Source organism: Sinocyclocheilus anshuiensis, unplaced genomic scaffold (assembly GCF_001515605.1).
Source record: "Sinocyclocheilus anshuiensis isolate Anshui unplaced genomic scaffold, SAMN03320099.WGS_v1.1 scaffold392, whole genome shotgun sequence".
Taxonomy (NCBI): Eukaryota; Metazoa; Chordata; class Actinopteri; order Cypriniformes; family Cyprinidae; genus Sinocyclocheilus; species Sinocyclocheilus anshuiensis.
In genome coordinates this window covers 1,658,933-1,674,413 of record NW_015557091.1, presented here as the reverse complement: position 1 = coordinate 1,674,413, position 15,481 = coordinate 1,658,933, and the positions used below count along the sequence as shown (strand labels likewise).

Sequence of the window (15,481 nt, the reverse complement as noted above, 5' to 3'; positions counted from 1 at the left end):
ACATATTCTGTTACACCAAATACACAAAATAATGATCTTTAAAAAAGCATCATATGACCCCTTTAAATAAATAAAATATATAAAAAAGAACAAATACACTAAAGATTATAAATTAACTGACCATTTGTTTGTCAGAGAAGGCGGAGCGGTTATGCACCAGCGCCATGCTGTGGGTGGTGTTGCAGTTGCGGCAGACGGCAGGTTCAGCGATGCGGCCGCGGTCCACCTCCACACGAGTGTTAAACGCACACACCTGACAGCGGAAAAATGCCTCCTGCATCTCAGGGATCAGCTGAGAGGTGCGGATCACCATCCCACTGATAGTGATGAGCTGGTCAATATCTGAAAGGAGATCAGAGACAATCTGCAGTGACGGCTGCAGACATTTATCAATAAACAGGCGATCATTAAGCGCTGCTTCTCTTACCTTCAGGGTTGAGCGCACGCATGTTTCTGGTTTTCAGGGCGCTGTAGGGACGCACTTGAATCTGATGCTCCAACACGGAGTCTGGGAAACGATCGAAGAAGAGCTCATTGACGGCCATATCAAAAGTGGGGATGACTTCCTGTGAGGTTAAGAGTCAAAGACTTTCAGTAACAGGTCAAAGTGACAATACAAGAGTTTTTTAATGTTGTTGAAAGAAAAAGCTCAACAAGGCTGCATTTATTTGATTAAAAAACAGTCAAATTGTGAAATACTATTACAATTTAAAATAACTGTTTTCTATGTGAATATATTTTAAAATGTAACTTATTCTTGTGACGCAAAGCTGAATTTTCAGCATCATTACTCCAGTCTTCAGTGTCACATGATCCTTCAGAAATCATTCTAATATGCTGATTTGCTGCTCAATGTTGAAAACTTTTGATGAATAGAAAATTCAAAAGAACTGCTTTTTTTTTTGCAACATTATAAATGTCTTTTCATCTTTACTTTATTATACATTTAATGTGTCTTTGCTGAATAAAAGTATTAATTCCTGTCCAAAAAGTCGTACTGATCCCAAACCTTTATGGGTAGGAACTTTTTGATGCTTATTTTTTATTACTAGGCTCATTACTCTCTCACCTGCGGATAACAGATCAGCTGACGGTAGAGATCAGCGTCAAATGTCTGAATATGACTGCAGTTCACATTCAATACTGGCTCACCAACGACGCTGATCTGAAACACACAAAACAGCCATATTATAACACAAGAACTGGATATTAAGATACATGAGCAATCATTGTTTATGCCTTTCTAATCAGTACTGCACTTCTCACCTCATCCAGTTTCTGCATATAAAGAGGCTCATTCAGATCCAGCCCAGCATTCTCCTCCTCTCTGGAGTTGGGGTCTGTGAATTGCTGAAGGAAACGCTGCAAAAAAAGAACACAGATTCTCAACCAAAGATCATTTTGTCATGGAAGAAAAGCTTTATGCCAGTCAGCTGTGGATGAGTGTAGTGACACAGACAGCAAACACACCTGAAACTTCTCCTTGCAGGTTCCCACGTTGACATCAGTCCCCCAGATCACCAGTCTCTGTCCTGCACCCTGCTCGCTGCCGGCCACTGCATCTCCAGACGGCTGAGAATGACGAGAGATGCACAGATCCAAATAAACACAAGCATTTGATCAGGGATGTCATTTTTCTATTTATATGGATCAGTGTTATTTTAAAATTATTTATATACTATTATATTTTTTAATATTATGAACTAACTTTTATTTTCAGATTTTCAGTGATCATTTTAATGTTACATTTTTTGTCATTTTGTGTTGCGTGTCATTTTTTAATTTATTTTTTTATTACTAATTAGGTTTAATTTATTTTTATTTCAGTGTGAGTTTGCTTATAATTTATATTTTGAAATGCTTTTATTTCATATTTTCATATTTTATTTTAATTTGTAGTCATTTTGTTCTGCGTTTTGTCTTTTTTTGTCGTTTATTTTTAGTTTTTGTTTTCAAAATATTACTATTTATTTTTTATTTCAGTTTTAGTTTGTTTTTATTTACAGTTAGTAATTTTAGCTTCAACAAACTTATTTCAGTTCGTTTTGAATGCAACATTTCTAATATATTTTATTTCAGATTTATTTCAGTTTAAGTTGTCAAGTAAGTTTTAGCTAAAATAGTACAGATTTAAGATGGATATGGATTTCTGTATTTTGTGACCTTAAGTGTTATCCAGTACAATAGTATTGCAATAATCATGTATTACTTTAAAAATGTTTTATAATTTAAATAAAATAAAAATATTATTTTAAATCAATATTATTACATTTATTATATTGTAATACTCAAAAAGAAAGGTTTTCCCTCTTTTTTGTCCTTAGCTGATCACATGCCTGATGCACAAGAACAAACTCCAAAAATAGTCCATACTCACAACAGAGTAAAATATGAACAATTATAAGTAACCGTAAATATGAAATCTAAATAAACGACTTATTAAAAACAACCAGCAATTCAAAAATCAAGACTAATCTCTTAAACTATTTAATTTTTTTAAATGAAACTGCGAATGACAACAACTTTCACTCACTGGCTCCGAATGCATGTCGACCTGTGGAGCTTTCCGGACAGATCCCAGGTCGGCCCGCTGACGTGCTGGGGTCCCACGTATGCCGCTGCGGGGCGTTCCTTCCACCCTGGAACTGGGAGTGCCATACATCAGCGGAGAACTCGCATCGACCTCGCTCTGCAGGACTGGATAAAACAAATCTCGATGAATTCTCAAATCAAATGACCTCTAAAAATCTGCTTAATACTTCAATTCAATGCAAGTAAAATGTTGAATACGAGCTGTACCAGAGCGCGGGGCCATAGGGCTGGAGAACAGCGACACGTCCTGAGCAGCTGTGTCCATGGCTGGAGACGTGGGCATGGGCTGAAGCTCCGTGGACGTGTCATGAGCTCTCGACCGCTGTGACGGAGGGGAGAGAGGGTCCTCACTCACGGCTGCAAACACACACAAACCATTCACATGCAGCTACTGTCAAAGACAAACCTGTCCGGATCTGATTAGAAAACACACTACATGCATGCCAGTTTGTGTGTGCATTAAAGTCAACGCAACTCACGGGTCGGAGGGTCTCTCTTACGGCTCTGGGATGATGGTGAAGACATCTCGACTCAAAACTGAAAGGTTAAATCTCAAAATTAGTAAGCTGGAACCAAAATTCATTCAAATTAATAATATTTACTACATTTATTGTTATATATTATTACATTTTAATGTTAAATATTAAATTCCTTCGTTTTTAATTTGTACTAACATTAAATTTAGTTCATGTAAACTCAAATAGTTGCATGTTTATGTTTCATACACAGACTACTTCAAAATATATGAAACTGAAAATTTCACTTAACATGTTAATGACTTATGACATATAATAAATTATGATTACGTTATTATAACCGGTCATAATTATAAAAGTTATACAAATATTATAACAGTTATATTATAAAAGTTATTTTTATACTATGACAGCAGACCTAATTTTTTATTTTTTCTCAATAATCAAAGAAATTAAATCACGGTCTTTATCACAACACTGTAAAACTTTTAAGAAAAATGGCAATGCATCACAAAACACTTATTGGTACCCAAATGCCTAGCTAAACACCTCATGGCACAATAAATAAATAAACAATCAACAAGACGACACATTTTGGCAACTGACGCTGAAGCAAGTTTAATGCTTGCATGAGATGCCCAGAGAATATAATAATTGTCCACGTATAAAAACGTATTAATATTTAAACTACGTAGCACATTTATTTAGTAAGCACATTTGAGAAAGGAATTGTGAGTTTTATTACGAAAGCATGAAGAATGCACAGTAACTTTTTGAGTTGCTACATTTATACTCGAACTAGCAGCACGCTGCATCACCCACAACAATGACATAACATAGTATTTGAAGCAGAATACAGAATATCTATTATTTTTAATTATAAGCTCACTAAGTCAACGTCCAATTGACCGATACCTTTTTTTTTAGGTTATCGTGATTACGTCTACTTTCAAACACGGTGATTTTATACAGAAACACAACACTTACCGTGCGCACCGTTTCCCTTCCGATGTGAATGGTGGCGCGAAACTGTCTGTGACGTAAATTTCGCGGGGAAATTTTGACCAACCAACAATACGCTCCTCACTATCAGTCGAGAGGGGGGAAATGAGACACGTGTGTGCTTAAATCATATAAAACTCGTTATTTCTTAGATTACGCAATACAATCCCAATTAAGGATGTTTAAAATTACAATAAAAAATTTTTTCAAAACGTTCTTAATGACAGACTTACAATTATAGGACGGGTTACATAAACGAATCCCATCAACTGTTTGGTATCTTCCGAAGTTTTCGCGGGAAAGAACATCAACACAGAATAAACAGAGGTAATTCCTCTGACATCCACTAGATGTCCATGTGGACAAGATGAAGTGCCAAAATATGCCTGCATATAGAAAAACAACTGTACCATCCTCAGAAAATTATGAATTACTTTTTGGCCCCATTAATGAAGATTATTTATTAATACAAGTCTAAGGCAGGGAAATCAAACAAATTTTAATTTGTATTGCTTATATAACTGCAAAATGATTTTTTTTTTATTAAATGTAACAAATATCCCAACTTTCTTGCTTTAATACAACTCTCGTTTCACTTTATATTCTTTTTGTACTTAATTTGTACGTTCAATGTGCTTCTCAAATACATGGATGTGAAAAAAATAAATGAATAAATGGATGTACAGTATATTTCCAAGTATACAATACAGTAAACACCCTTAACAACAACAACAACAACATAATAATAATAATGACAACAATAATAATAATGAACCAACAATATTTTATTCGTATTTATTTATATTAATTTTCTCTCGATGATCCTTCTTTCTTCTCATTTGTACGCATTCAAACATGCCCTCATGTCCAAAAAAAAAATGAAGTATAATAATAATAATAATAACAAATACGAACGACAACAACAATAGTAATAAATACGAACGAAACAAAAAAAAATACTTTTAATTTATTTATTCAAATTCATTTTTTTTTATTATTTAGGAAGGTTGGTGATGGCGCATTAATTTAATTTTCTCTCACTGATCCTTCTTTCTACACTTACATACGCATTCAACTTGAGGTCATAATAATAATAATAAAGAACAAAATATTCATAATAATAAGTGTAATAATATAAATGATTATTCTTTGAAATGCGAACGAAAATCAATAATTATAATCATAATATCATTGATAATAATAAATACGAACGAACCAAACATTCATTTTGTCAATTTAAATGTATTTTATTTTTGATTCGTATTTATTCATTTGAGTATGCATGCATGTACTGTATGCAGGTAACGGCGCATTAGGCTAAATGAATTTTCTCTCATTAATATGTTCTTCCACACCCGCATACGCATTCAAACATGTCCTTATGTCCTACAACATGAAGTTCTGACAGACTGTTCTTAAAAGTTGCTGGTAGGCGTTCATGCACACCCGAGTCTCCTCAAATAGGAGCACAGGCGGAACATGTGACTGACGCTGGACATTCACTGGCTTCTGGAAGGGGGCGGTGATGCCGTGACGCACGCCGTGCGCTTGTACTTATGCAGGCGGACGGCAGAGTTTCGATAGAGAGCTACGAGGTCTTTAACACCTGTTCGCGAGACAGCCAGACTTTCGGAGACACGCGCTGGGTGCGCGAGACAGGGTGTGATTGCGCGTGAATAATTACGCTTTTTGTGGACTGAGACAAGGAAAGGATCTGCTGGTTTGAGTTTGAGTTTCGCTGCGTCCATGTCTGACATGTACAACCTGGACTCGCAGTGCGTAACGCCACCATGCAACATGAGCTGGGCCATGGAGCCTGCCAACTTCTATGATAATAAAGTCATGCCAGGGGATGCCAAATCCGGGGGAGAGCATGGCATGTCCGAGGACAACAACAACAACAACAACAACAACAGCAGCAACATGATGGAGCTCAGCAACGCGCCTGCCATCTACGACGATGAGAGCGCCATCGACTTCAGCGCCTACATCGAGTCCATGTCCACGGTTCCTCTGGAGATCTGCAACGACGAGCTCTTTGCAGACTTGTTCAACAACACCGTGAAGCATGAAAAGCCCGACTGTTACCTGGCAGGCGCTTTTGCGCAAAAGAGCTCGGAGAGGCTGCAGCACCAGGATGGAGGCTTTGGCAAGGGCGCGTTTTGCGCACCGATCAAGAAGGAGGCGGACTGGAGCGACAGCGAACTGTCCTCGTCCTTACCATCTCAGATCGAGACGTGCGCGCAGACGTCCGTGAGCCTCATGCATACGGGCCAGCCGACACCTCCCACCACACCTGAGCCAGAAGCCCACACCCGGAGGAGGCTGGGAAAGGAAAAGGGCAAAAAGACAGTCGACAGGCACAGCCCGGAGTATCGGCAGCGGCGCGAAAGGAACAATGTCGCCGTGCGTAAAAGCAGGGACAAGGCGAAGCAGCGCAACCTGGAGATGCAGCAGAAGATGATCGAGCTGAGCGCCGACAACGAGCGCCTGCACAAAACGATCGATCAGCTGACGCGAGAGCTCAGCAGCCTCAGAAACTTCTTCAAACACATGCCAGACACTTCTTTTGGGACTGCGGCGCGCGCGGCTGTTGACAGTCGGTGAGGCGCGTAGAGAGTTATGAGAGAGTAAGAGAGAGCGCTCTCCCCAAAAACATACCTCAGTGAACTTGAATTACTATGTTCTTCTGTAGCAGACCTGCATTAAGTTACACATTGGATGATGGACTTTGGCACCGCATGGTGTCGTGATTATTTTTGTGAATATTTTTGTATTCTAAATTATTACAGAAAGAACTTCATATGTTTTTATGGTACTTGTTTTATAATTCCCCAAAACTTCGTATTAATGCAAGAGCATGTTTGAAATTGTACAGTGTGTACAAATGTATAATAAAACGACGTGAATTTTCAAAAAGATCCATGTGAACGTGCATGTGTGCTCGGGGGCGGGTCTGAGGGGGCGTGGTCTGTTGAAAGGTGTAGCTGGCAGGCAGCTCAACGGGATTGTGAGTATAGAGATTTTTAAACATAAAAAGTAAAATAAGGCTTGTGGTAAACACTAGAGAGACACTTTTGCAAATGCCAGATTAATCTGCCATACCTCAAAGGAAAATTCTGGAGCTGCTGGTTTTGCTTTTGAATATAAGTTGGTCAATAAGGGCCACAACTAAAGGTTCAAGTTTAAGACGAATTGAAGCAACTTTTCAGAAAGAAAACAACAATGGTATTCACAGGTGAATACAAAAGGAGTAGCATTTTATCCTAGTTTAGTTAGACCTCTTCATAGATTCATAAATGTGACCACTTGGATTACAAAACAATTTAGAATCAATTCAATGGCATACATTTTTGGTTTTATTGTTGTGTACTTATTGTCACTGGAGTCAAATTAGAAATAAAACTATGTAAAATCAATTTTGCATACTGGTTATTAGACACTTAAAAATGCTTCTGAAATCTTTAATGAAAATGACTTAATCAGTTATTTGGTGGCATACAACTTTTATTTATAATAAACGTAGGTATTCAGCTGTCATAGAGAGCAATAAATCAATTACTGTACAAATAAATAAACTTCAACACCACCATAATGTAATCAATCAGCTGATACTCGACATCGCATGAGCATCTTTCATAGCACTCTACACTTTTTTGTTTATTTACATACATTTGGAAATAAGGCAAGACCAGTGTTGACTAATTATTCTTTTTAAACCATAAAATTAGCAGATGAGTGTGCTAGACAGTGGAGGTCAAACTCCTCCAAACCCATCCAAACAGTGTGACTTCTGTTGACGACGTGGACGAAGACGCTGAGAGGACCGATCTCCGACCCAAGAGCATTTTCCACACTGTAACCCTGACAAACAATTAACTGTGAATTAAAAACAGAAATGGTTCTAAATGACCGACACTTTCACACTGCTAGTCCAGAATCGTACCTCAGTACATCTTGTCGAGTTCAAAAGAGATTTAATGGTCAACTGAAACGCATGCACATGAATGCATTAATATCATAATTTGATTCATACGATGTGGCAGGAATATGGAAAAAAAAACTATGAAACATTAATATTTTTTGTTAACTCACAGACAACCCTGGAAATCATTTAGACTCTGAAGGCCTCAGGAAATCAACCCTGTCTGACCTCATCTAATCAAGCATCTTAAGACATTTTCGCTTGACAGCATTAGACAAAATAATGTTAAAGGCTTCTTTTACATGGTGATAGTTGCATCAGTTAAACACATTATAAAAATGGCTTAGTATTCAGCAAATTCTTAATAATTTACACTTAAGACTGAGATTTTGTGCTTAAGAAACAAGTCAAAATAACAATAAAAGACAATTTGACATTTAAGATCAGAACATCTAAACTTTCCCTTTCATACATCATTTACTCAGTAGTCCCAAATTGTCACAAACTTCATAACTTTATTCAGGTTCTGTGGGTGAAACTAATTTCTGATAACGTATGAGAGGTATCTTGTTAATCTGTTCCATAATATGTGACCCTCCGCCTTCGCTGAAATTTCCAGGAAATTTAACATTTTCGTTTCTGCACGAGGGATAAAATCATGCTAGCTTCACTTTCTCAAGTGTTTATGATAATCATTTTAACATCATGTGAGATGTAGATACAGCTGTCTTAGAGCTTGTTTTCAAGAATTAGAATTAGCAGAATGTCATGAAACCTGTCATGAAGATGTCTACGTCATATATCAGCCCAAAATATGTATATTTACATGAATAAAATTCACTATTATGATTTTATGACATTAAATATGTGATCATGTGCAAAATATCATTCTCATTAGGTGCAAAAAAAGTACTTCATTATTTAAAATATAAAGTATGTATATATCATACTAGTACTGTCTTTAATTTATGCTATTTAAAAAAAAACCTCGACATGATTTTTCTATAACAGTAGTCAAAAGATGATATCATTTAAATTAATGCAAATTATTTAAATTGAAAAGTATTTATATATCATATAAATGTCTGCTGTACTGTATTTAATTTATGCTATTTAAAAAAAATTGGACATGATTTTTCTATTTCTAGTCAAAAGCTAATATTTAAATGAATGCAAATTATTTAAACTGTAAAGTATATATCTATTATGAAAATGTTTGCATTTAATTTATTCTATTTTTTTAAAAAGAAGGAAAACTGGACATTTTATTGTAACATTAATGAAAATCTAACAATTTAAATGAATGCAAATTATTATCTGCTTCATTTCATTGAAATGTTTTATTCATTTATTTTTCTTTTTTTTTTACGTATGATTACAGCATGTTTTTGTCCCCTGTGGGAATGAACGTTTCCACATACAGCAGCTGAAAGCACCTCACCTTGATTTTAATGGTACAGTGGCTCAGTGAGGAGCAGCTCAGAAACACCTCCAGCTGCATCTTTACGGTGGGTTCATCCATCACTGCTCCACATGCTAAACAGACGAATCCTTTCCTAGAACCAACACACATGCAACTTTTATTGCTGTTTTTTTAAATGTTTGTTGAGTCATTTTCAGTTTGAGGGCTCAAAGGCACCATGATTCATCACTTTAGCTTTAGCTCTTACACAGGAATGTGAAAACAATTTAGCCATGTGGTGGGTTGTGATTAAACACAATGTAATGGAGGCATCTTACACATTAAAGGGATAGTTCACCTTCAGTTGCTGGTCCCCATTGACTTGCAGTGTTTTTTGTCCATACTATGGACGTGTTACGAATCAAGCCTCTGTGGCTCCCTCCGATCGCCACCTTTTTCCCCATACTATGGAAGTCAATGGGGACCAGCAACTGAAGGTGAACTATCCCTTTAACTCTGAACACATATGGGTCAACAACCTTACAGACTGTACAAGACCAACACATGCATTTAGCATTCCAGGACAGCACCATTATTCTGTATATTCTATTTGTCAGATGCTTTTATTCAAAGGACTTGCATTGGTTTTCAAGGCATACATTTTTTTCATGCATTTGCTGGGAATTAAACCCATAATCTTGGCATTGCTAGCGTCATGATCTACAGTTTGACTTATAGGAATGTCAATGTATAAAGTTGACAAGTGTTTTACTTCCATAATCTGACATATTTCTCTGCAGTGAATGGGTGCCGTCAGAATGAGAGTCCAAACAGCTGATAAAAACATCACAATAATCCACAAGTAATTCTTATAAACTAGCAGCTTTTTACTTCACGCGACATTAATTTGATGGACTGGAGTTGTGTGATTGTGATGTTTTTATCAGCTGTTTGGACTCTCATTCTGACGGCACCCATTCACTGCAGAGGATCCATTGCTGAGCAAGTGATGTAATGCTACATTTCTCCAAATCTGATGAAGGAACAAATTCATCTACATCTTCTTGAATGGCCTGAGGGTGAGTAAATCTCCAAGAAATGTTCATTTTTGGGTGAACTATTCCTTTAAGTCTGTTTCTGTGGCTTTGGGAACAAAATAAAATGCCACAAACACGTCCCCTATAATGTACTTTGGGAAAACTCAATTTTCTGACTGACTTCTTAATAAAGAAAGCATTTGGGACTCAATAAACACTTCATTTTACAAGATGACACAAGTAGGACTTTGCAGCTGTGATGCTGCTTTAATAATGTCTACTAGGCATTAGTTCTCTAGAACTAATGTTAATCTGTCAGCCCATCCTTATCACAGATGGTGTAGGTTGATGTTCACTCAGGATTGTTTCTGGTCTTTAAAGTTCACCAGTGTGGACTTAGAACTGGTTTAGAAGAACTTTGGACTTACTGTTGTTCTCGAGTCTCTAAACGGCAGCTCTTGCAGTGGCTGCAGGTGGGCCAGGAGAACGCTGTGCTTTCATCCACTGCTACAACCACACCTGCACATTACCATACGCAAATAACAAATCATTAAAATCCTTTCATTGACACACTTGACTCCAATCACTTTGCCTGTTGATCACAGGATTAACTATGTATTGTATTAGTAACTAACACAGTTGCACTCTTAAAAATTAAGGTTCCAAAAGGGATTTTTCACAGTAATGCCATAGAAGAACGATGTTTAGTCCACCTTTCAGTGAACAGGTTTTTTTTTTAAATAACCATTTTTGGAACCTTCTGTGGAATCAGGGGTTCCATGAATGTTAAAGGCTCTTCATGGAACCATAGATTGATTTTTAAGGATGTCATCTTTAATAATTTGTTTACTAGTTTCAGTTTACTGGTTATGAAGAAGCCCATTACTGCTATTTTTACTCCTTACTGTGTAAATTAGCTCATCACTGTTATTTTTACCCTTCTGATTTGACCTACTACTGTGAAATGAATTATGAAATTTTACACAGAAATAAATTAACACATAATCTATGACTTTGTTTGTTCAGACTTCATCTGAGAACTTTAAATTTAGTCTCTGCATGGACATTTTCTGACAAATAACATCATAAAAGCAGTAACACGCAGCACACAAACACATCTGTGTTACATAACAAACAGCAGGCAGCGTGATAAGACTCCTGCGTGAACCTCTGCACTCAGCCAGAAGCTGAAGTTGCTGACCAGTGCAGAAGATAATTCGTGCTCGTTACACTTTTGAATCAGATAATTTGTCTTATCTTCAGGGTGAAACGGCCACAGAGATTCAAAGAATAACACGGAGTGTCAAATATCACATTTCTATCCTCTAATTGAACGTGGAACAATCTAAACAATGTCTGCATGAAACCTCAGTGTGGATGACAAAATATGACATAATAGAATCTAAATGTATCGCTTCATGCTTTGGGTCGTCCACAGGGATTTCAGCTTGAATAATTTTCATTCAGTAGTTTTGAACGTTTCCTTAAAACAGACAATCTGTAATGCATTATAAAGCATTCATGGCTGAATTTCATAAAAACATGCGCAGGTAATTTTTCACCACAGAATTAAAAGAAAAAATTATTTATTCCTGATAAAGAAAAGAATGCATCTTTTTAGGACCATTAAGATTTTGTGACATTGTTTTCATGACAAGTACAAATGCAGACTTGTTTTGTGTAATTTATTTAAATAATTTAATGATTTAAATAAATACTACCTTGATGTTTACATACATTACAATATAATGAAAAATATTTACTTGTTACTAGTCATTATTCAAATAATTACTAATATGATTTATGATAATTAATCAAATTATTTTCCAATTAGAGTAATGAAAATGATCATGAAAATAATGTCAAAATGCAAAGATGCGAGGAAATGAGAGCAAATGAAATGTACACAAATGTAAACATTTTTACACAATATTTACTCAAAGTTCTCTAAAAATTATTTGAAATGTTCATTATCCATTGAGAATTTGTTGGTAGATTTTCTGGTAAAGATAAAGTATGGCATTACTATACCACAACAGAATTTTTGGAAAATTATTTTAGTAAATAAAAAGTTTTTTTATATATATTATAATAATTTTAAATAATGTTTTTAAACGAATTTCCCATCTGCCATTGGTCAGTCAAAGACCAAAGAGTAGACAGTATGTTTATTTACTCAATACGTTTAGGGAGATTTTTTTTTTTTTAGAGAAATTCTGACTACTAACTCTACACAAATTTCTGCTATTTTTTTTATTATTTTTTTTAATCAGTTTTTAGCCAGGCATTTTTTTAGCTTGTTTTCTACTGTTTTTAGCCTTTAACATAATTTTTTCTACAAACTGCCACTGCAAAGCCATTCTATTAATATTACTGCAGATAAACCGACCCCTGTATGATGCATGTGGTTAATTGATTTACATGTCAGATGGTCTCACCCCGTCTAACTGGACAGCTCTCGGGCAAAAAACAAGTTGCGAATAACACACAACTGTGTTTTTCATTTTCTGAATGATACATTTTTAGATATGTGGTATTACTGATGACATTTGAAAAAGCAATGAAATAACTCTCAAAAACTATTATTGCTAAGAAGATGGTCAATATTTGTGGATTATTTAAAGAATGAAACAATTCAGAGAAATGGCATCACTTTGCATGAGCTAAAATAATATAATAAGAGAATGAACAGAACACTTTGTAACAAAATGTGACTTTTATATCTCAACACCAGGCAAAAAGACAACTTCAACATGTGGGAGAAACATCTTTAAGGAGGAAGGAGCAAATAACAAACCACAAGAACAAAGCCTGAGCCAACAAACAACTGGTTTCGTTTAAATGGCCAAAAATGCTGTTTTTGTCCATTTAAAAAACAATGGCCCCCCTCCCACCCGAGATCTGGTTCTGTCAGGCTGGATCATACCAACTCCTCAAAACAAGGGAGGCTCTGGGGGGAATATACCAACCTGTGACAGTGCAGAGAGAGTATGGGAGGGTTTCTGGATCCAGGTGCTCTAGTATTATGGGCCGCGGAATGGAGAAGGATGGGTCCTCTGGTTCCAGTTGGATCACTGTCTGTTCCCACCAGAATATCTGAGATGGTTTACGAAAAAGGAGCAGTAGTTTAATGTCATGGAACGTTCTACAGTCCTGGCTCTGAGAAATAACAACATGAAGATTAATGCAGGAAACCTCTAAATCTCAAAATAGTTCAGACATGAAGAAGCAACCACAGAGACTTTCAGCTTGAATGGCTTCCATTCAGTAGTGCCGAACTTTTCCTTAAAAAAAAAAAAAAATGTTTAATGCATTATAAAGCATTTATGGCTGCATCTCATGAAAACATGTCAAGGTCGTTTTTCACCCAAAAATGAAAAGGAAAAAAAAAAAAAAAGAAGAAAAGTGATACCTATTTTTAGGAACATTTTGTGACATTATTGAAAATTAAGCACAAATTCACTTATTTATTGATTTTGTCATTTATTTAAATAATTTAATTATGTACATAGATACTACCATGACGTATAAATACATTATTATGTAAAATATATAATTATTTATTACAACTTATACTATACTATATATACTACATAATATCATTATTTTCACATTACAGTAATGAGATTATCATGAAAATAATGTCACAATGCAAAAAAAATGTTAACAGTCCAAAAATGAAAAAAATAATATAATTGATTATTTCTCTCTTTTGATTTCAGGGTAAAACGTGACCTGGACATGTTCTTTACATTGTTTTTAAGATTAATCCTCATAATGCCCAATAATACCTTATAATCAGTTTTATTTTAGTATTATTGAGATATTATTATAGTTGTTAGTATAATTTTGAATCAGTTTTCATTTTTAAATTTTCTGTTTTCATTTTAGTTAACGTTTTAATTAAAACTAGTAGATGCTTTGTGTTGTTGTTTTTTTTTGTTATATAGTTTGTATTTATTTTTATTTCAGTTTTAGTACATCAAGTTCAATTAAATAAAAAATAGAAATAAGGCCTTGGCAACGAGATTTAATTTAATCTAGTTGCCAAGACAACATTTATCATTTTAATTACATTTGTAAGTTTTTTTATATTTTAATTTCAAGTAACAAAATTTGTTTTGTTTTTTTAATGGTTTTAATTTTTGGTTCAGTTTCATTTAACTATAATAACCCTGAGGCATTGTTAATTATAATACTTCAGAATTACTACTTTTATGGTAGACTGAACCAGTAATTAGCAAGTCATGAGACAATGAGACAATACCAGCTGATGTGTTCATATATGTCTAACAGCGTCTCTGAACATCAGAAGGGGTTGTGTCTGCGGGGTTTCCAGCACCTGTGTTACTGAGCTCTGGATCAGGCAGGATGGGCTCAGACACATGGCTACAGTTCTCCTGTTCCCCTCTGCGTTCAGCTCCATTTGCAGACTGGGATCTGTCACAAACAGCAGCATCTCCCTCTCGCTTGCATTTGAGCTCTGCAATACAAAGATGCATGTGGAAATCAGTGAATTTTATTAAATAAATTATTATGAACTGACTTGAGATTTTAAGATTAGCACTGGAATATACTTCTGTCAGGACCACTATAGTCAAAATGATAGATACTTAGCATAAAGTTTGGTTTGGCGGTATGGTTCTGTTCTGGGCAAAAACCTCCCTGCCCATCCATGCAGCCTGTCATGAATGAGCAGGGAGAGCAGCAATAATAACCCCCCTAGGGTTAACAGAACAGAACAAGGCAGATATCATTAATGTACTTAATGATATTTAAGTGTAACACTTTATTCAAGATAAAGGAGTCTGATTAGCAAGGAATATCAGAAAGCCAAGTCCTGACTGTGGCGAAAGGAGGAGCTGGGGATGGAGGAGGGTAATTTGCTCCGGAGCAAGCTGAAAAGCTGCTGAATAATACTGAATAGAGCTTATATAGGAATTCCGCAATAGGTGTCGTATTCCTATAGGTAGATGGGGATCAGCTGAGAGTCAGCTGATGCGAGCTTGACTAACGTGACCTGCCAGAACTAATGCTAACGCTTAAT

General features: G+C 35.8%; 2 protein-coding genes across 5 annotated transcripts in view; one reads left to right on the top strand and one right to left on the bottom strand.

The window, feature by feature from the left end:
• Positions 1-13,541, bottom strand: part of LOC107677264 (DNA replication licensing factor mcm4-like) — a 19,315-nt gene extending 5,774 nt beyond the window's left edge. The window contains exons 1-11 of one of the 4 annotated variants that reach the window (XM_016472104.1): positions 13,404-13,541; positions 10,863-10,953; positions 9,437-9,551; positions 3,072-3,129; positions 2,800-2,949; positions 2,534-2,697; positions 1,471-1,572; positions 1,267-1,362; positions 1,070-1,165; positions 428-566; positions 122-342 (exon numbers count right to left, since the gene is read on the bottom strand). In XM_016472104.1, the coding sequence (XP_016327590.1) occupies positions 122-342; positions 428-566; positions 1,070-1,165; positions 1,267-1,362; positions 1,471-1,572; positions 2,534-2,697; positions 2,800-2,949; positions 3,072-3,117 (1,014 nt within the window). In that variant the 5' untranslated portion in view covers positions 3,118-3,129; positions 9,437-9,551; positions 10,863-10,953; positions 13,404-13,541. Of the gene's footprint in view, positions 1-121; positions 343-427; positions 567-1,069; positions 1,166-1,266; positions 1,363-1,470; positions 1,573-2,533; positions 2,698-2,799; positions 2,950-3,071; positions 3,130-3,983; positions 4,005-4,055; positions 4,148-9,436; positions 9,778-10,862; positions 10,954-13,403 lie in introns of those variants that run through there. The other 3 variants (XM_016472105.1, XM_016472103.1, XM_016472106.1) reach the window with 3 other exon arrangements.
• On the top strand, positions 5,632-6,991 carry LOC107677265 (CCAAT/enhancer-binding protein delta-like). Its single transcript, XM_016472108.1, has one exon. It carries the CDS (start codon positions 5,817-5,819, stop codon positions 6,675-6,677), a length of 861 nt encoding a protein of 286 aa, XP_016327594.1. The 5' UTR covers positions 5,632-5,816; the 3' UTR covers positions 6,678-6,991.
• Positions 13,542-15,481: the final 1,940 nt, after the last annotated feature.